The sequence below is a fragment of the Otolemur garnettii genome, unplaced genomic scaffold (genome assembly GCF_000181295.1).
Source record: "Otolemur garnettii isolate 467f Iridium unplaced genomic scaffold, OtoGar3 scaffold00016, whole genome shotgun sequence".
In the NCBI taxonomy this organism is placed as follows: Eukaryota; Metazoa; Chordata; class Mammalia; order Primates; family Galagidae; genus Otolemur; species Otolemur garnettii.
Window position 1 is genome coordinate 12,078,693 of NW_003852411.1, and position 22,123 is coordinate 12,100,815.

The 22,123-nt window shown below is 47.5% G+C and overlaps 1 protein-coding gene across 1 annotated transcript in view; it reads right to left on the minus strand.

The window, feature by feature from the left end:
• CACNA1E (calcium voltage-gated channel subunit alpha1 E) overlaps positions 1-14,449 on the minus strand; it is an 87,887-nt gene extending 73,438 nt beyond the window's left edge. The window contains exons 1-10 of the mRNA XM_023510804.1: positions 14,404-14,449; positions 13,685-13,774; positions 12,570-12,779; positions 11,355-11,467; positions 9,403-9,515; positions 8,922-9,053; positions 8,389-8,461; positions 7,401-7,518; positions 4,633-4,700; positions 3,109-3,206 (exon numbers count right to left, since the gene is read on the minus strand). Coding sequence (XP_023366572.1) covers positions 3,109-3,206; positions 4,633-4,700; positions 7,401-7,518; positions 8,389-8,461; positions 8,922-9,053; positions 9,403-9,515; positions 11,355-11,467; positions 12,570-12,779; positions 13,685-13,774; positions 14,404-14,449 — 1,061 coding nt within the window. The remainder of the gene's footprint in view (positions 1-3,108; positions 3,207-4,632; positions 4,701-7,400; positions 7,519-8,388; positions 8,462-8,921; positions 9,054-9,402; positions 9,516-11,354; positions 11,468-12,569; positions 12,780-13,684; positions 13,775-14,403) is intronic.
• Positions 14,450-22,123: the final 7,674 nt, after the last annotated feature.

The following is a 22,123-nucleotide window of genomic DNA, read 5'->3' on the forward strand; positions in this document are numbered from 1 at the left end:
ACACCTGAGCAGGGCACACACACTTGAACAGGGCATACACACTTGAGCAAGGTACACACCTGAGCAGAGCATACACCTGAGCAGGGCACACACACTTGAACAGGGCATACACACTTGAGCAAGGTACACACCTGAGCAGAGCATACACCTGAGCAGGGCACACACCTGAGCAGGGCACACACACTTGAGCAGGGCATACACACTTGAGCAAGGTACACACCTGAGCAGAGCATACACCTGAGCAGGGCACACACCTGAGCAGGCACACACCTAAGCAGGGCATACACACTTGAACAGGGTACACACCTGAATAGGGAGCACACACCTAAGCAGGGTACACACCTGAGCAGGGCACACACCTGAGCAGGCACACACCTGAGCAGGGCACACACACTTGAACAGGGCACACACCTGAGCAGGGCACACACCTGAGCAGAGCACACGCCTGAGCAGGCACACACACCTGAGCAGGAAGCACGTACCTGACCAGGGCACAAATACTTAAACAAGGCACACACCTGAGCAGGGAAAACGCTTGAGTGGAGCATATACCTGAGCGGCCCACACCTGAGCAGGGTGCACACACCTGAGCAGGTGCACACCTGAGAAGAGCACACACACTTGAACAGGACACACGCCTGAGCGAGCACACACCTGAGCAGGATGCACACACCTGAACAGAGCACACACAGACCCTGAGGTCACGCATGCCAGTAACGTCCACCCCACCGTATATGTACGGCATCCGAAGCCTGGATCTCTGCTCATCTTGGATGTCTGCAGCACCTTCTTCCACCTCGTTGTGCCCTGGCGCACACTGCTCGGTTCCCACGGCCGTGTGCCTACCCACATTTCATTCATTTTTTCATTCCATAAATAGTGAGCTTCTACTATGGGCCAAGCATCGTCCCAACTCACATCTCTCCAAACCCGCTTCTCCCCCAGGCTTCCTCATCTCAGTAAATAGAACCACCCACTCCTAAGTGACAGCCAGTCCTACCCATCCACATTTTTGGATACCTGTGTGAATGTGTTTTTAAACCAAATTCATGAGTTCAGGGAAGGTGGGGTAGAAACTATTCAAGACCCAAAGAATATTCTGGAGAGGAAAGAGTGTTTGGCATTTCTCTATTAATCTTTAATGGTGCAGAGCTGGGATTTTTTATTTTTTGTAGTTTTTGGCCAGGGCTGGGTTTGAACCTGCCAGCGTCCTACTCCTTTGAGCCACAGCAGCCGCCCTGGGATTTTTTCTTTTTAATCTCACTCACAGAAGAGGGGTTCAGAGGCCAGGCCTTCAAAGTATTGAAAGGGGAAGGCAAGATGGTGACCATGTGGGAAAGAATCCCAACATAGCCCTAGTGTGCCCTACAAGATGAGGCAGAGGCCATTCTGGAGCCCTTCCCAGGGGTTCTGGGCAACCAAGGGCTCCTTCCTGACTAGCCTCAAATAGTAAGAACAGGGTCTAGGGTTAAGATGGAGTTCTATCTCCCAGAGGTCACAGACCCTCTCCCATAGGTTCCCCAGGGCTACTCACATAGCCCTCAGGTGGGCCCAGAAGTAACAGGAATCATGGTTCTATGGTACCCTCTTAGCCTCTTCACAAACACCTCCTCACTCACCATGTAGAGAACAGGCCCATGCAGGGCCCCCGCCAACCACCTGAGTTCTCCCATCAACCACAGGTCCAGGCCAGATCCCTGACAGAGGGTGTCCCCGCTGTTTTGCGCTGTCAGCCTCCTTCCTCTTCCTAACCCACTTCAACTGGATTCTGTTCCCAACTTTGTTTTGCCAAATTCAGTGGTCCCTCTCCCATCTTCATCGTGGGTGATCTTTGAACAGTATGCAGTACCAGCATCCACGCTTCCTTCCTGCAGTTTTCCAGGCCACCATGCTTCCCTATCCTTTCTCCTGCCTCCTGGTCAGACCCCCTGGGTCTCCTTTGCTGGCATCTCATCTGCCAGACCCTCAGGCAGAGGGTCCCTGGCTCTGTCCCCAGCTCCTCTATTCTCCATTCCTGCTGTCCCTGGGTCATCTCACCCACATGGACAGCTTAAATAGTATCTACATGCAAATGACTTCCTCAAATCTTTATTTTAATCCTGACCTCTCTTTTTAGCTCCACTCATGTAACCAATGGACTATTCGACACTTGCATACCTTAGAAGTATCTCAGATTTAATGTGGCCAACATGAACTCTGCACTTGCACCATTCTCCAGGGATTCAGTAAATACATGTACCATCATCCTCTACCCGGGGGCTAAGGGTTCAAAATCTTAAAATCTGGGATTAATTTTTTTCTGTTTTTTGTTATTGTTGTTGTTGTTGTTCCGTCCTTAGCCCTATCACATGTAATCCATTAGCTTGCTCTCTGGCTCTCCTTCCCATACAGGGGCTGAATGAGATTACTTCTCACCTCCTCCACTGCCACCACCCTAGGCTAAGCTACTGTCATCTCTCACCCACTTTACTTTCAGAGCCAACTCTCTGCCTCCTGCCTCCATTCTTAGCCCCTATCAGCCATTCTCCGTTAGAACAGAGTGACTTTTAAGTATAAACCATGTCATATCCATCTTTCCACTTTAGATCCTCCCATGATTCCAATTAGAATAAAAGTTGAAATCCTCCACCTGGCCTTAAGGACCACTGAGTCGGCTCCCGCCCACCATGCTGGCTTTGTCTCCCTCCATTTCCCTTATGTGCTACACACCCACCACGCTGGGCTTTCATGGGGGGCAAGTTTCCTTCAAAGTGTTACACGACCGCCTTCCACACATTTAGGTCTCTGCTTAAACATCACCTCTCCGGAGAACCCCTCCTGGATTACCCCGAGGTATTCCCCCGAACTCTTGTCCCTCTCTGCCAGTGGCCCTGTTCCTTTTTACTATACAGCACCTGTCACTATCTGAAACTATTTCCCTGTTTCTCATCTATCATACACAAGAAGTAAAAGCTCAGCGAGAACAGAGACTGTCTTGCTCACTGCTAGATTCTCAGACACTGATCCTGGCATGGAGCAGGCACACTCCTCTAGCCAACAGTTCCGTGAGCTGCCGGACTGCCTGTCCACACAGGAGCCCAGGGGTCGTGAAGGGGGCAGTTGACTCACTCGATAGAAGGCATGTTGGGTGCGGACATCGGGCTGACCTCCTTGGCCTTCTGCAGTGCGTGTTTCTGGTTGAAGGCCTCTTCTTCCTCTTGTTCATCCTAGGCACAAAGCAGATATGGCTTTACCAGGGGACCTCCACAAATGACAGTAGCTTCCCTTGACTCTCCTGGTAGGAGTTCTGAAGACCAGGTGAGTGAGGAAGGCAGAGGGAGAAGTTCAACAAGGGGGTTGAGGCATGAGGTTAGGTGGCTCAGAGACTTCTGATGGCCAGAGGCCAGGCCACTTGGGACACAGCAGCCTCATGGTTCCAGTACCCTACTCCTACAGGCTGCTCAGCACATCTGCCCTAGCCCCTGGCCCTTACTGGAGCTGGCTGTGGCTATGGAGGTCAGCACAGGAGCTAAGACTTCTCAGGTGTCCTGCAGTGTCTGGATGTGATGGAATAGGGTCCTTCTAGGCAAGGCCCCAATACAGAGCTGGGGCTGAGCAGCTCAGCCTGGTGTCTTCCCGGCACAGCTAAGCAGCCCTGCGCAGCATGCTCAGGCATAGACTGAATCCCTTCGCCAACATTCTTGCCTCTAAGTGTCCCCTCTCCGTGATAACGCCAAGGAAAACCAGGCCAGGTAAAAGGACTAGTGCTGTTAAGAATACACATGCCTTTCCAGCAAGCTATAATTTTCCCCTACATTATATCATTTGAACCCCACGGTAATCCTGAGAAGCTACCCAAGACAGATACATTATTCCCATCCCACACACGAGGAAACTGATGTTAACAGAGATCAGGAGTCTGGCCAAAGCTAAAACAGCCAGTATGTGGCAGATGTGGGACTCAAACCCAGTGTGAGTAAAAAAGGCTAAAGCTGGCATTTTTCCTACTAGACTATGTAGATGAAGACCCCCAAAGATGTAGGGCAGAGTAGCCAACAGATGATGGAACACATGGAAGACGTCCCAGAAACCTCACCAGATGCTAAGTGCCTCTGTCCCAAACCAAATTTGCATTGTATGGGGAGGAGAGTTTTACTCATCTCTGAAGATCATCCTTCTGCAATTAGTATTGCCTCCTCCCCTCAGGGAGATGCATCAGGAAGGAAAGGAACATCTCTCTGAGAAATGTAGTACCTGGCTTCACTGAACGGTCCCCAGAAGGACCATGGCCAGTAGAATATCCCAGAGGCCATAGCTCAGGAGCTTTGAAGTTACTGGCCACTCAGTAGGGTCACACAGATTAGGGTCACACAGCTGTAGGTCACGTAGAGGTGGAGCCTAAATCAGGGCTCCCTTTGTGGGTTCTTAGAGATTCAGCAGTTACTTCTGTATCCTATGGGAAACCCAGGCTGAGTTGAGGCTCACCAAACTCTATGAAAGTGAACCAGGCTTCCATCATGGATGTGGCTTTCTGAAAAGGCCTTCCTAGCAGGCCTGAGTCAGATAATGCAGATTTGGGGAGAGACCTCCCAAGGATCAGAAGGTACCTAAGGGCAGTATAGAACCATCAGATCCCCAGAAAACAATGCTCACCTTGGTCAGCTCCTGGGCATTGGCCAAATTGTCCACAGCAATGGCCAAGAACACATTCAGCAGGGTGTCTGGCAGTGATGAGTTAAGGATGGGCACGTAAGAAAGAAAAGGTCTTCAGCAAAGCTCAGTGTGAACCTCCATGTCTTTTCTGCTGGACACTGGCAGGAGCAGAAGCTATTCCACAAAGTCCCATTAGCAGAGGCTGTGGGAGGAGAGGCGGAGAGGTTGTGCAACTCTGAAGCAGAAAGGGGGTGCATCTTCTGCCTTCCACATATCATCTCTTTTCACAGGACGCAGAGATACTTAAATCAGACCACTGAGGGGAGCAAGTGAGGTGAGGAGGCCCAGGGCACTGTGAAATACATATTTGGTTTTAAACCTGTTTCCAGGCACACAACTCCTAAAATTCGTAGAAATTCCAAAGTGGAGGCTTTCTATAGGCTAATGACTTGACTGATGGCTAGTAGTTTAGTCTGTCCCTCCACCTGTAGGTAGCTTTAGGACAGGACTGGTCATGGAAAAAAGACAAAAGCAGGACAAGAGGGTTGGAAAGTTTGACCCTACCCTTCAACTTCTTAGGAGGGGAGAGGTGCTGAGGGTTATATTAATCACCAATAGCCAGTGGCTTAATCCATCATGCATGTGCAATGAAGCTCTCCATGAGAACACAAAGGACAGGGTTTGGAGAGCTTCCAGTAACTGAACACGTGGACGTCCTTCAAGGTGGTGCATCCAGAGAGGGCATGGACGCTCTATGCCTTACCCTGTGCATTTCTTCATCTGTGTCCTTTGTGATATTATTCATAATAAATTGGTAAATGTGTTTCCCTGAGTTCTGCAAGCCACTGTAAAAATTAATTGAATCTGAGAAGGGGTTGGGGGTTCCTGATTTATAGTCAGTAGGTCAGAAGTACAGGCAGAATAACCCAAGGCTGAGATTGCCATCGGAAGTAGGGAAGAAGTCTTGGGGACTGAGCTCTCAGACTGCGGGATCTGAGGCTATCTCTAGGCAGACAGCATCGGAATTAAATTAGAGGACACCCAGCTGTTGTCTGCTGCAGAATTACTGCCTGCTTGTTGGTGGGGGGGAATGAACCCACACGTTTGGTCACAGAAGTCTTCTGTGTTGACTGTTGTTGAGTGAGCGAATGGAAAAAAGCACTCTGAGTTTGTTTTTCCACACTCAAAAGGTCTTTAGACAGCTGTGGCCTCTATCCACAGCAATAACAAATAAGAGAACCATTGAACAATAACATGTGTAGGGAGCTCTGTGGAGGAGCTCTTCTCCTCTTTCCGGGAGGCTGGCATGGGATCCCACCTAGACCAAGCAGCATCATGCGGTGCTGTCCTGTAAGATGAAAAGAAATGAGATGCCATACCCTCTGTCATTTAGCTGCTCTCAGTAACGGGATGCTAACTCACTTCTCTCACTCATGTTAGGGACCTGGAAGGTTTCCATGTTTCATTTAACAGAATGTCATAGAGCAGGCACCATCCATTAGGAAATCCCTTTCTATTCCATGCTCTAACCCCGCAGGTCCCAATTTTCCAACTGTCATTGAAGCTTATGTGTTGTGGGACATGAACATGGTTTTAGCATAAAAGTCCAGCTCTGACTATACTCGGAGCAATGGGGAAATCAAGGTGCCATTGTAATAGTGGCATTGTGACAAAGGACGGGAGTCCATTTCTGCAACTCACTGATAGCTTTCTTCTTATATGTTTTTTATTGTTTAGCTCATGGCTTACTCCAACCCTAGAAGAAGTTTTCAGGGCAGAAACATAAAGGAACACACCTCTTCTTTATGAAACTACAGAAAATGCAAAAATATAGCTGCAATGCACAGCTCTCACTTTTTGCTCTGCTAATCTCAGTTCAAGGCAAATCCCAGTGCCCCCAAATATTTAATGAGTATAAAGAAGTTTGCCGTTGTCAGGCACATTTAAGTAAGTTATCTCATTCAATATTTGCAACTGACAAAGGAAACAGATACTGTTAGCCTCCTAACAATGAAAAAGAGAAGCTCAGAGAGACTGAGTGACTTTCCCCAGGTTACACAGCAAGTATGCAGAGTTGCTGGGACTTAAACTAAATCGTCCTGATCCAGATCCTCTGACCAGGTTATGGGCACTGGCGCTAGACAGACTTGCTTTGTAATATCCCTTTTTGATTTAGTAGTTATTTGACTTAATCAAGTTATTTCTTCTCTCTGCGTCTCATAAAGCAAAGATTAAATGAAATAGTGTTTGTTGAGCACTTAGTCCATGGTCTCACATACAGCACAAATAAATAAATATTAGCTATAATGAGCAGTAGCAGCATTAATCATAATATTAGTATATTAAAGATCTTCCTAGATGGCAGGTTCTGTTCTACATTAGCATGCAATTAATTCACTACCATTGCAATTAATTCACTACCATTATACTCTTTCTGCTATTTCAGTCTACAATGAACTCTGTCCTCTCCTATCTTTCCAGGGCAGAGTATTTCCAACCATTCAAGGTTAACAGCCTCATATGTGATTAGTAGTGTATAAGTAGATTTGGTATAAACTCTATCTCATGTATGTTTGTATTCTTTACTTACCTGGTGTCCAAGTTCTGTGTGATCAGGATTCTTTTTTTGTCTGAATAGACTGAGCAATGTCCACGGCCCCCACACACCCCTGCCTACCCAGGCTTTGCTGCCACTGCCTCCACCATCTCCTCCTCCTAAGCTGGTCCCAAAGGGTGGACAGCACGGTTGGACCATTTAGAAAGGATACAGTTCCCAAACAAGGTGAGCACGATGAAGTAGATGGCTGACCACATGCCTGAGCTGACGCCCCCCTGAGAGCGGATCCCATTGTACATCACCTCGTTCCAGTCCTCGCCTGTCAGGATCTGCAAAAGCGAACAGGCAGGTCAGACACCTGGGTTGGTGAAGAAAACAGGGCCCATGCAAATAGCAAGCTCTGGGTCTGGGTCCTTTCCGTTTACCCGCTTGCTTGACCATCCTGCTAGGGAGGAAAAAAAAAGTCATTCCTAGAAAGAATTCTAAACTTTCTTTTGTTATGGAAGAGCATTTTAGGAATTGAAGATGGAAGGACAACCTCAAAAAGAATGGTTCTTTTTCTCAAACTAGAGTCCCTCCCACATCCAGCTTTGGCAGCCCATTACCTGCCCGTCCCCAGCACTGCCCAGATACAGTTCCTGGAACAGAGCATTACTGGAATAAGCCTTGTGGGGAACATTTCAGGAAATTTGGGTTCTGGTTCAGTCTTGTTAGCAGGCTCAGATTCTGGCTAAATATTGTTTTCCTTTAGCTCTAAGACACTATTGATTTTGAACTTTCTCCATGATTTAAGAAGTTGTTTTGTGTGTGTGTATGGGGGGGGGAGTGGGAGTGGAAAAGACACCTCACTAAATGGACTTCATTTAATGGATACCTCACGAAATGGGTCAGAAGATGCCTCCAGATTTCAGAAAACCATAAATGGGATTTGTGGCTGAAGGTCTCAGACTCAGTGTCTCCCACAAGCTCACAGGTATAGGGAGAAGGACAATGAGGTGGTCAGGAAGGAGCTCGCTAACTATTGGTGAGAGCAGAGGCACAGAGGTCCAAGAATCATTGTGGTCATGATACTCAACAAGAAAGAGTGCCCCGTACTCTGGGAAGAATCTGGAGAAAGAAACAGAACTCTCCTGACACTCTAAGATACCACTGTCCAAGGGACCCCGCACAGCAGTCTAGACTGTCTGTTGGCCTCATACCTGAAATACAGTCATAATGGCTGCCGGGAAGGTATCAAAATTTGCTGAAGGAGTCCCGTCATTAAAGTTAAACCTGAAAAGGAAATTCAGAGAGAAGAATGGAATGAGAATCTCACATACCAACTTTACCCTTCCTAAGATTATAGTTCTCATCATGTCTTTTCTCTTTTTTTCCACATTCCCCCCTTTCTCTACTTTTTCCCTATCTCATATAACTTATAAAGATAGCATGAATGACTTCTACTGTGAACTAGGCACTTTGAAGGGTGTGGGTAGTTAGACAGGGTTTGAGCTGATCATCATTTAAAAGGCTCCATGCTGCGCACTCCAGGGACAGTGCCAAAGGAGTGGGTGCTTGAGAATGCCATGCAGTATGAAGACATTTGTTCCACACATGTACTCAGCAGTGGACTCAGGCCATGCAGAAGAACAGACAAGATGGTGGCATGGTGACCAAGGTAATGACCCTGGTCCTTATAGGCTTAAAACTAGGTTTTGAGCCTTCTTTGGGTGGAGGGCCCTTTGGTGCTTACCTGCCTCCAAACAGCTGCATTCCTAGGAGAGCAAAGACAACAATGAAGAGGAAGAGGAGGAAGAGTAAACTGATGATAGACTTCATGGAGCTCATCAAGGAGACCACCAAATTCCGCAGGGACGCCCAATACCTACAAGTTCCAGACAAGACTACAGCTGTGAACAGGGAACACCAGCCACCCCAGGTCCAGCCCAGCATCTTCCTGGTATTCTATGAAATTAGCTACATTCGTATACTTGTAGGAAGTGGGGATGGCAGCAATATGTTGCTCCCTAGGGAATGTGGCAAAGGATCCGGCATCATAGATATTTTCTGGCTTGATCTTAGGAGGAGGAGGAGCTGAAGAATGGAGTGGGAAGCAGGGCAGGGCAGGGAAACATGTGGTAATGGGGGAAAGAGGAGATGGAAGGAAATATAAGGCGGAGAGAATGTTCCACTCTCAAAGGTGATTGGGCAGAGTCCAAATTCTCATCACTTACTTGGTTACTTTAAATATTCTTAGAAGCCGAAGAGCTCTCAAGACACTGATTCCAAAAGATGTGCCAGGTCTGAAGATTGCCCAGACCACTTCAAAGATACTGCCCACTGTGACCTAAAGAGGCAAACCCAGCCACAGTGAAGGGAGAAAGAGAAGGAGAAGAGAGGAACATTTGGGTATTCAGCACACAATCGACAGCTCTCTCTGGGCTATATGGAAATTAAAACTCATCCTCTCCACATCCGGCCCTGTTGCCAACAGGCTACCTCCTTGTGACAACTGCCACCTCTCTCCCACTGCTCTGCACTCCCCTTTCTAACTTTAATCTTTCATATACAATGGTTTACTGACTCCTGTCTTTGTTGAAAACGACACAGCTAGTCACTGCTTCTGCACAAATCTGATAGCCATAGCTGTTCTGACATCATAAACCCTTGAACAGACAGACAAAGGAATGGCGCTCAAACCAAGAAAACGAATTTAAATTAGTACAGGTTGTATTTCCATGTGGAAATCTCAGAGAGGGCCCGCATCGTCTCACTATCCTAGCATTTAGTGCTAACAAGAATGTATCTGTGAATCAATAAATGTGATTCACCACATAAACAGAAGCAAAAACAAAGATCACATCATCATCTCAATAGATACAGAAAAAGCATTAGACAAAATCCATGATTTTTCATGATAGAAAACTCTTAACAAAGTAGGCATAGAAGGAACCTATCTCAAAATTATAAAAACCATTTATGACAAACCCACAGCAAATATCACTCTGAATGGGGAAAAGTTGAAAGTATTTCCCCTAAGAACTGCTGTGATTCGTGGTATAGTAAACAGCCTTCAGTCACTGTGGTCTTGCAACCCCCAATGTAACAGACCTTGTTGACATAGGGCCTAAACGCTATAGAAAACAGTAATTTCAAATGGACATTTCAATTTAATTTTAATTATACATTTATTGGATGTATACTGTATTCTAGACATTGTGCTACAAGGGATAACAAAAATGAATCCTCACAGCAATGCTGAAAGGTATGTACATAAGGTTAAAATGGTCTCTCACTAGCTGTTCTGCCTGAAAATTGCCCATACTCAGAACCATATGTTCCAAGTTAAAATATAAATTGGCAAGAGCTCAAAATCTTTAGCACCTAACTGAAGCTTTGGCAGAAAAAGAAGTGGGTTTGGCAGACAGAGAAGTGGCTCAGGAGCCCAAAGTTCCCCGACCTAGTTCCGCGGCTAACTGGGCACCTGAACTTGTACACGGTGGCTTTTATTTACTCATGTGGAAATGGGAAGCCTAACTCCTGATGCATAATGCAGTGCCTGGGACGCCTGTAGGCAGCAGAGGACAAAAAACAATGTGTGTGAGAACACCTGGAAGACTGCTATAATAGTAATGTACACATTTGGATATTAATATTATAAAGAAAGTAAACAGCTGGCTGAGATATCCGACTTGGGGACTTACTAATATAAGGGTGTATGTCTGTGTGTGTTTCTATGAGACTACATCTAGATAATTATCCTACTTTTAAACTAAAGTAGAACAAACAAATATATAAGCTTCTCTTTTTAAGGAACCACCTCTAGAATCAAGTCCTTTGTCCTTTTCTCCCAGGCTTCTCCCAAGATAATAAGTGGTTCAAAACTCCAGCTCTGGGTAGCTTTGTAAAAACTCATTCAGCTATACACTTAAGTGTGCACTCTATGGTATATGTGTTACACTTCAATATATACATTAGAAATCAAAGAGCTTAGGAAAAAACCCAAACAAATTCTTGCGGGGTGAGGATTCACTTTCTTCTGAATCCCCTTTGGCTAATCTCATCTATTCTCCCTCTATAAATTCTGCTTGCAATGGCTCCTGCTGAGTAACAGGGCAAGCTGCTTATCTAGAAGCATGGCATATCAACACGAAGCAGGAGGATGGGAAGGCTTCCGGGGACTCACCCCAAAATCAAAGCAGTTGAATGAAGAGTGAAAGTAAAGGCGCGGCCCCATGCCATACATCTTCAGGGACATCTCTAGGAGGAAGAGTCCCAGAAACAGAAATTCTGCATAGTCTGAAAAATAACAAGCAGAAGCATTAGTTCCACAGATGATGTGGGCTCTTGCATTCCCCAGCAAACATACCCACCCACAGAGAAACCCACAACAACACAGGGCAAGGATGTTCAGTGGCCATGTCAGGCTGGTGCTGGGCAGAGCCTGATGACATGTGAGGACTCTGATCCACGATGAGTCCCAGACATGCTCGCAAGATCAGCTCTGCTCTCTTTCAAATGTAGTTCTGTCACTGGACTTTAAATTGTACAGGGCCCTCAGAGGAGAATTTACTTTGGTTTTGACAAAGAGTGGGACTCCTCTTCCCATGTCCAGCAGGGACACCTCCTGGCCTTCACACACAGGGGCAGTCTTATCCAGAGCTGCCCCATAGATTCAGCCTATTTGAAATATCCCTCAGAACTTCAATGTTCAAAATTTCCTATACCACTGCACCTCCTTGCAAAACTAAGTGAGGCTGAGACAGGAGGATAACTTCAGCTCAGGAGTTTGAGGCTGCAGTGAGCTAGGCTGATCCCTCCACACTCTTCTTAGTAAAGTATTGCAAACATGGAAATGCCATCTCTGGGCACTTTTGGTCTTAGTATCCAATGTACTCGATACTAATATGAATCTAATAGAAAAACAAGTATTCAAATGGAGGGGAAGAGGGAAAGGGGGAAGGAAAGGAGGAAGGGGGATTGGTCAGTGCTCACCTAATGGACACATTGTGAGAGTATCTAGTACACCCTCTGGATGAAGGGCTCAGCTGCCTCAGTGACAACCTGAACTTTACCTTAGACACACAAACAATGTGTAACCTAATCATCTGTAACCTCATATTAATCTGAATTAAAATTTTAAAAAAGGGCTAAGTGAAGGTTTAGCCCTTCACTTAGGTGTAAGTTTATCTTGTTGACTCATCATCAGAGATTTGTTTGCCTGATTCAGCAATGAATGAAAGCTGATAACAGTCACGTGATAAGCCAGCCCCCTTGAGAACAGCTCTGGCCTCCCCTGCACTGTGAAGAGGCAGAACCCCTGGCTGGCAGAAGCCCAGCTGGGCCTAGCAGATCGCTTGCTCTAACATATTCACACAGGCAGCAGTCACTGTTCACTTACAGAGGAGGTGGGTGAGCCACTGGGGCTGGTTGTGATGGACGATGGCCACGCAGGCGGTATTGAGTGCCACAACGCTCAGCACAACCCAGTAAAACACCTGGGACTTAACCATGTGACGAACGGAGATGCGTAGAAGTCTTTCCTTGTGCCGGAAATAGGAGGCCCCGTCTACCTTTGAGCTTTTGATACTGGCTCGGGCAAGAGGTGTGCCTAAGGGGAAAGAAAAGATATAAGGAGGAAAAATGAGACTGAAATGTATCCTGGGATCACCCTCTGCAGCCATGAAGCATTCGGTGGGTAAGATGAGCAGCTTAAGCATCAGGGCAAGGTGGCCGACATGGTGCAGGCCCAGGGAATCCCCTCTCTGGGACTCTCAGTCCTAGAAAACGGAAGGATTCCCTAGGCAGGATACCAGGCAAAAATACTCAGTGTCTTGAATCCTAATAGGATCATGTTTATATTTGCAACAGATTGGGCTTCTCTCTGCCCTTTCCTTTTAAATATGCTGCAGGCACTGGAATCCTTCTGCCGCATTGGAGATCTTTCTACCACTGGCAGCCCAGAGCAGCAGTGAGCACTGTGAGTCTCTTCTGCGTTTAAGAAGGGAGTGAGACCTTTCTCTTTTTCTGGGCAAGAAAAACTTGCCATCAGCCAGAATCTCATATTGAACACATTCAAGGGCTGACAATAGAAAATAGCTTAAATATCACATGATGGAAGCAGGTGGGTGCTGCCACGGTTAAGCAGATGACCTCAAGTTTTCATGTCTGGGTCATGAGAAGAAATAGGTTTTCAGGAGCTTTTGAACAATATCTCAAAGTAGGTTTTCATCATCATGCCTGGGAGAGAGGATACGTCTACAAATGAGGTACATGTGAAGAACCAGAGTTAGATTCCGAAACCCCACATTTCATGTAAACAGCGTCCCCCTGGTCCGTCATTTTGGGTTTGGGGGTAAATCATGGTCATCTAGATTAGATTCCCATGTCTTTCCTTAATTATATCCCTAAGTTCTGGATTCTTTTTCTTTTTGTGGTGCTTCTCAAAAGATGGGATCTTGTTTTTCATGGGGGATTCAAATCAATAAAAGGAGATCTTTGACCGGATCCACCTACCCACAGAAGAGATATCAACGCAGTGCTCATCGCTGGAGTCTCGGGTCATGGCCTCTGTTCGGCTCCTTTTGATGGTTGCCCTTCGAAGCACTACACCGGGGAAGGGAAGGCTGGTGAGAGGTCACAAGCACACCCAGACCATTCTGGACAAAACTTGAGGACCATAGGCAAGAGGCCTGTGCAAAGACCCTGTGACACAGACGTCTGCCTCCTTTAATCCCTGAGGCTGGGTGACAGAAACAGAAAATATCTACAGAACCAAGAACGCTGTGCTCCCTAGCACCTCCTGAATACACGGGCTCCAGGATGCCTGCCAGAACTGGTCTAAATGCATAAACAAACCTCCCCTCCCTATCTATTCATAAACGATGCCACTTCCCGGTAGCAAAAGTGGTCTCAAGATGATCCCCACACATCTTAAAAGCAGACCCCTTCATGTGCCATTGGTCGTGTGATGGTCTTTTCACTGCACAGTATCAATCACATGCCTGGGAACAAAGCAACTCTCGGGTTTCATTTTCATCACTTTAAAAGGCATTTAAATCTGTGACTCAATTCCCTTCATTTTAAAGCATGAGGGGTTTTATGACAGAGCTGCTTTCCTTTCAAATCCCAGAGTACCCTCTTCTCTTTCTTTCCCCTCTTCTGATCAAGAGAGATTGCCACCACCTAAGAGGGGGCGAAGGCAAATGCGGGCAGGTGTGGGAGTGCTTCCTTACCTTCTAAGGCGGATGTTCCAGTGTTTTTATTTTCTTCAGCAAGCATGACTTCCTCTATATGGAAACAAATGGTTTAGTAAATTATCCAGAAATGCCAAATTATTTTGCAAAACGAAAATCCCTCGGGGACAGCTTTGGCTCCAGGGTAACAGAGAAAGTAAAGAGTTCAGAGTCTGTCACAGGCACCAGCATCAGAAACAGATCCGGTGCCACTGAGGGCACGCAGAGCTCACAGAACAGAGAGCAAATCCTCGGGGAGGAGTGTGGGGATGATGGGCAAAATTCCGCCGTGTGTCTGATACCCACACTCAGAAGGACACGGGCGAGGAAGAAGAGATCTTTTCAACTAAAACCCCCTACGTTGATAGGAATGACAAATTTCCGTTTCTGTGTTTCCTTCTCCCCAGTTTCCTGCCTTCTCTCGTTTGTGTTTCCTTGTGCCTAACATCTACACCGCCATTCAGCAGGGGAGCCCACCTCTGAGTCTTTGAGGAGGTGGCACCGAATGCCTCAAGGCCCTCAGAGAGAGGCCAGGGGGTGTGGGCCTCCTGTGTCCCCACCACCTCCTGCCTGCTGCAGTTGAGCAGAGCTTGAGACAAAGGGGCCTGGGCCCATCCTGAGTTTATGCCTACGGTATAATAAAAAATAAATATTTAGTTTTTGTCTCTGGTTCCTGGCTCAGAGTCTTTGGTATGCTAATAAGACGACTCTGGGAAGACACAGAGGCCCCTAATAGTTTAAGGATGGCATCTGGCCTTAGAAATCTCAGCCTTTCCCTCTGCACTTGTAGGGAGGAGAGGGGGCTAGAGATGAGTTTAATCACCAATGCCCAGTGATTTAACCAAGCAGGCCTACTTAATGAAATAGCCACAACCCCCCCCCCACCCAATGACCAGCTCAGGGAGCTTCTGGGTTGGTGAACCCATAGACAAGGTGGAGGGTGGTGTGCCCCCTAAGCCCCAAACTTGGCCCTGTGCATCTCCTCCATTTGGCCGTTCCTGAGATGTATCCTTTATAATAAACTGGTAAAAGCACAGTTTTTCCAGAGTTCTGTGAGTCATCCTAGCGAATTAATGAACGGTGGGGGTTGGAGGGGGAGGTTATATGAACCCCTGAATTTGTAATTGGTCAGGCAGAAATGCTTGTCTCCTGGGGACCCTACTTTCAGCTGGCATCTAAAGTGGGGCAGTCCCGTGGGACTGAGCCTTTAATCTATAGGGTCTGCAGTTATAGTAGCAGAATTGAGTTAACCTGTCAGACACCCAGTTGGTGTTAGAGAATGGAAAAACTGGTTGACGTTGGAACAACATCATTTGGTTGTTGGTGTTTGAAAAAGACAGTGCACAGCCCCTGGGTTCTGTGCTCTCTGCCTCCCCAGGGGTAGTCCTACACTCCACTGAGGGGTCACCACCAGAGGGATACTATTTTCTACCTAGATCTACACTTCCCTAGCACCCTCCAAATATACCAGCAAAATAGCCCTTCTGCCCCGTCTGGTAGGATCCCAAGTGTCCCACTGGGGATGACTTGGACAAGTTTTGATCTCAAACCCTGGGCTAGGCTATTGGAGACCTCAGCTATCAGTCCCTAAGATCCCATCTGGTGGGTGGGAGAGAAGCTTGCAGGAGACCCTTTTAAACAATGGTTTAAGTACTTTTAACAAGTACAAGGATATAGGAGAGGCCAAAGTCATTACCATATTCCAAATGCATCTAAAACTGAAGAGTATATAATGTATTTCCCAGGAAGGGGGACATTTTGAGGCTGAGATGGTACTAGCAGGATGGCTATTATGCCAAGTCATAAATGTTTACCTTTCTTTTTTAAATACAGCCTCTGGCAAAACACTAAGCTAACAGGTTAAGTGTTGTCGGGGTGCTCCTTCCTGCAGACATAGAAGGTTTTAAAGCCATTTCATAGCACAGGTTGTTTGGAGGGTATCATTTTAAATTAGGTACTTGTTAAATAAAATACCTCACAACAATGTTAATTACCGTAGCAGAGGGTCACTTCAGCTCTGCACGGTGTCTGGGCGTTGGGTGGGCAGATCTGAGGACCCCCAAGGCAGATGGAAGGTTCATGGTGCCGCCCTGCATCCCTGGGAAGCGCTTGAGGGCTCTGGATGTGTGGAAACCGCCCTCCTTCTCCCGCTCCCAACCTTTTGCCAAGTTTGCTTTAGAACTTGAATGTCTTTCCAGGGAAATGTAACCCATATGTCTCTGATTCACTCACGCTCCATTTGTAAGGGAAGGGCCGGGAAGCACAATTTGACGTCGCAGTGCGTCTTTTTTCTTAGAAGGAGGAGAGAGCTGGCCTTGCCAACTGGAAGAAAGGGAAGCCTTGGAATCTTGCAAGTATTTGAAAGGCAGAGCCACAAAGAGCAGCACACTGTGCCTCCAGGCCTGTGTGGGGTCACGGTGAGGGCTGGGAGGGCTCTTCCCTGGGTCCACTGCCAGCTCTCGGTGGTCTGTCAGATGGCGCCTCCACCAAGAAAGCCAAGGGCAGGTGGGAACATCATGCTGCCTGCCTGGCCTGGAGGCCAATCTGCTTACCCTCCCCAGTAGGGCTGAGTTCCCATTCAGGGGAGAGATAGGAGAGAGTCATATCCACCCCACCCCTACACAACAGCTCTTGGAGGAGAAAGGGTGAAACAGGAGCACAGCCAACACGCATCACTCAGGCTTCCAGAGGTAACAGGGGAATTCAGAGGGTCCCAGACAGGGCAGTGCATCTGCCTTTCAATCATACACATCATCTCTCAGCCCTCAGGGATAATCAGAAGTTGACTCCAGAGCTCAGAGGGGCCTGTTGTGTGCTGGCGGCCAGAGGAAGAGTGTCAAATTGTCATTCCAAAGCTCCTAAGGAAGGGCTGGGCTCAGGCTGCTAAGCATCAAATCATACTCTAAATTTTCCCTCCATGACCTGACATTTGTGCTGTGCTTTCTACCAGGAGCAGAGAAAGATGCTGACTGTCATATGCTTAGTATTTTTTTTTTTTATTAAAAAAATCACTCTTTGCTCTGGAAGAAAATGAAGATATATAACACCAATGAAATCCAACATTTAAAATAATAAAGCAAATGTATCCCTTTTACTGACAGATACTGGGTGATAGATGCCCCTCATAAGCAGCTGAACAGCAGTCGAACTTGAACCTGGTGGCTCTGCGGGGTAACAAAATTAGGACAGGTTTGGCCGTATTCACACAGCTGGGCAAGAACTATTCCTGATGTTGAGCCACAGGGTGAGGAGCAATGACAGCTCGAGGCTTAGGAAACAACCTGTCCTCACTGTCAGCTCTTACCTGGATGGCTGCAATAGCCTCACGACTGCTCTCCCTGCTTCCAGCCCTGTCCCCCTGTGTTCTATTCCCAATGCAGCAGCCACGTGTCCCTTCACAGCTTTAGTCAGAGGATGTCAGTTCTCTGCTCGAAACCCTCCTGTGGTTCTTGTGTCACTCACAGTAAAACCCACAGCCCTTATAATGGCCCATATGGCCACATGTAATTGCTGCCCACTTTCCCCCGCCCCTGCCGGCCCTCACCCTGTCTCCTGCTCTACTGCCCTGCCCACTCCCCATTCCCTTTCTTGGGCACTCCTGGCCCACCCCCCACCCCGCCCCCCAGGGCCAGGACTCAGCTCCGAAGTACTCCTCTCCCAGATCTGCCTGGGGCTCACTACCTCATCTCCTCAAGTCTCACGAATGGCCTACCTCGACCCCCACTATTAGTGAAATCACAGTGTACCCGCATAACCATACCCTGATCTGTTTTCTCACTGGACTTATCTTCTTACCATCTTCTTACAAGTTACTCATTTATAGTTTTGTCTATTTCTTTTTTTTTTAATTATTTTTATTGTTTGGGATTCATTGAGGGTACAAGAAACCAGGGTACACTAATTGCATTTGTTAGGTAAAGTCCCTCTTATAATTGTGTCCTGCCCCCAAAAGTTGTGTCACACACGGAGACCCCCACCCCCTTCCCTTTCTCTGCTCTTCTCTTCTCCCACCCCTTTCCCCTTCCCTCTCTCCGCTCTCCCCTTCCCCCACCCCCTACCATGAACTACCTATAAGAGAAGAGTGTGGGAGAGTTGGTGGCGTCTTTGGCTCACTGCTATGTCCCAAGTGCCTAGAATAGGGCCTGGCATAAAGCAGGCACTGGATAAATATTTAAATGAGTAGACTGTTATGAGCAGCACCAGGATGAGCATTAGACAATGTCACCAGACCAACCTGAGCTTGAGGACTGGGCTGTCACCTTTTACACAGTTCACCTTGCTAAGATGCCTGCCTAACGAAAGGTGTCCAGTAGATGAACAGTTCGACCCCAGAGGAAGAACGTGAGGCCAGCAGGAAAGCCAAAGCGCCAACAAGGCATTCAGACCTTCTCTCTGCTCCAGTCTGAGCTGCCCCTTGAATGGAAGCGCTTGGGAGTATGGGTGGGCCCTGTGGTCTGTGTAGCCCCCTTGTCCCCTCGCCCCAGGCTCCTGCAGCTCACCTGCTTTGTCTATCCAGGCACGGTAGCCATTCAGCTCACGCTCGATCTGCTGCTGGCGCCGCAGCTTCATGAAAGCTCTTCGGTTCTCCACTCTCTCCCTCTCTTTGGCGAATTCCCTGTGGACAAGATGGATAAGAGCCACCAGGTTTGTACAGTGCCATGTCTAAGGGACAAGATGAAGCAGGTATCTTTCTGCAATCCTGGTAGCCTGGCACCTCTCGGTCCCCTTGCAAGGTTACACAGAAATATACCTCACTTGGCCCCACTCGGATGAGGTGCATTCCCATTGGGACTGCTTTCTCTCTTTTGAGAAGTACTTTCATAGCCACGTGACAAAGTAGGTTGTAGAATGCCAAGCCCCTCCCCTGGCTCCTGTCTTCTGGTCTCCATTCTATCTCTCTCTCCAGAGTCCACCTTATAATCAGATGTTTATGGTGGTCAGCTACAACAGAGACCCTCACTACCCCTTCTGCCTTTGGTAACAACAGTGACAAATGTCTCCAAAACATCTGCGATGTGACAGCCCTGTATGAAGTTTTTCATACCCGTTGACTCATTTAATCCTCACAACTATCCTATGAAATATTATTAAAATTCCTACATAGCAGATGGGGAAACCAAGGCTTCAAGAGGTGACATGACATGCCGGGATAGGAACTCTAAGGCTGTGCTGCCCCTAGGGTCCTGTATCCTGTTGTGCTCAGTAAAGTCTGCCACTGAAAGCCAATGAATGACTTAAAGGGCTGAACTGCTGTTTGAAGAGGCTGGCATCAGTTAAGTAAGACCTGGAGGGGTGTGGGATGGGCATCTGGCTCCAGTAGAAGAACAGTGGGGAGGTGAGGTGGGGCAGGGAGGGGCCGAGGAAGACGCCCAGACAAGGGAAAGCCCAGGTGATAGCAGGGAGGTAGGCAGCTTCCATGGCAGGCACAGGTGACCAAAGCCACTGTGTGAACGACAGAGTGAAAACACTAAAGCTCCACCTGGCAGAGCCCTGCCCACATAAAGCTAAAGAAAAACAGATAAAGAAAGAAGGGAAGAAAAGAGGAGAAAAGCAGACTGAAAATTCCCTGGGAGAGAGGAAGAGGATCGAATTCAATGGGTGAGCAAATGGGGATAAAGAAATAGTTATTTGCTGATGGCGCTTCCCTAAACCATCTCTATCAATGCCTTTCTGGGCCAGGAGGTCCTGGCCTTTCTTATCACCAGACACCATTCTAGGGCAGAGCCCCCCATCCACGGCTCAGATGTTCTCCCACCACTCCAGAGGCTGTTCTACATATTTGAGATGATCCCCATAAATAAAGAGCCTCAACCTGAGGATGAGGGAGCCCAGAACCCACTGCAGGTCCCGCCAGCCCTGCCCCCTCGTGTCTGAGGGCTGAGTGATGTGCCCCAGACACAGAGAAGGGGACGGAGAAGTGCTACCAGGGTGGAGAAAGACACCTGCATGTGCTCACCTGAACTTCCTGTCAAGATAGAGCTGGCTCGCTTGGGCACAACTGCCTGCTTATAATAATCACCCTCAGACTGAAGGTGTGGGGACAAGACACATTGGAAGGAGACGTTCTCTTCTGCCCAATTCAGCGGGTTTTACTAAAGGTGCTATAGGGGAAGGGGAGTGTCAAAATGAAGAGTGACCAGGGCCAGTGAGGGTAAGAGAATTCAAGCCATGGATTCCCCTCTTTCCTCACCTTCCTTTCCGGATTTTAGAAATTTGGAAGTAACAGGGGGCTGGCATGGTTCACAGCATCACCATCCCCCAACATTCTTACTTTGGGCTCTTTGCTCCTTCCTATCTCTCCTGTCCAGTTGTCCAGTTAGTTCCCTTGCTCTGTTGGTTCTACTTTCAAATAGCACTGAATCCATCCTTCCTGTTCATCCTCATAATGTTGGTCCAAGACCTCATCCTCCTGTCTGGACTATCTCAGTAGCAGCTTGTGGGTCTCTCGACTGTCTCTCTCTCTTCCCTTCATTTCAGCCATCTCTTAGCTATTGCTATTATCTCTCTAAAACACCCCTGGATCTTCCCTGTCAAGCACTTTTAAATTTATGAAACACCTACATACATTTTGCTCATTGAATCTTCACAACTATTTGAGAATAAGATAGAACAGATACCTTCATCCTCAATCCAAAAGTTAAGCAACTTGAACAAGTTTAAGTAAGAAACAGAGCCAGGACTGGAACTTAGGCTTTTTGATCTAAGAGCTTGAGTTCATCAGGCCCCACAGAGTTGCTGAGACCTGTGGCACTTTCATATCTAGTTTCTTTACCTTTCATACATATGTATCTTAATTTTTCAATTAAGCTCTGGAGGAATCCAGGAAGGGTTAACAAGAAGGTAATAATTTCAGCAAGACCTTGAAAAGGGAGCAGCATTTAAGCAGGCTCTGGGCAGAGGAACACGATCACCCTTGAGCATCTTGGGGAAGCGTTATCCCTCACATCACCATTTTCCAGCTCAGAAAACTGAATCTGAAGAGACATAAGTGGTTTTTGCAGAGGGGTGCAAGTCCAAGGACACAAAGTCATCAACAGGAGCCATGAGTTCAGAGCGTCTAAACGCCACCTTCTTTCTACTCTTAGCAACCCCTCCTTTGCCCTCTGCTGAGGGAAGTACAGGGAACATGGCCTTCAAAGCCTTTCACAGCCTGAGCCCAGACCTTATTGTCCAACACCCCTCCTCCCCCAGTGCCTGCCTGCGGGCCACCTCTGCCATGCTTCAACCACAGCAAACCTCCCGTTATTCCTATAAATGCAGGGTGGGCTTTTGAGGCTGGTTTCTGCTACTTTGCTGCCTCAAATCCCCTTTTCTTATCTTCCTAAGTGTCAAAATTCTTCTTCAAGGCCAGGTTGAAATATCACCTCTTCTGATTGGCTTTCCCCTCCTGCCAAGCCCCTCCCCTGGCTCCTGTCTTCTGGTCTCCATTCTCTCTCTCTCTCCAGAGCTCACCTTATAATCAGACATTTACTGTGGTCAGCTGTATGTTTGTTTGACTGTTTCTCCCTTTATATGAGCTTCTTTAGAAAACGTTCTTACTTCCACTTTCTATCTTCCTGTGCTACAGCAGTCCTGGTACCTACTATATGTTCAATGGATTATTTTCTTTTTTAAAAAATATCCAGGCTGGGGTGGCACCTGTGGCTCAAAGGAGTAGGGCACCGGCTCCCTATGTTGGAGGTGGTGGGTTCAAACCCAGCCCTGGCCAAAAACTGCAAAA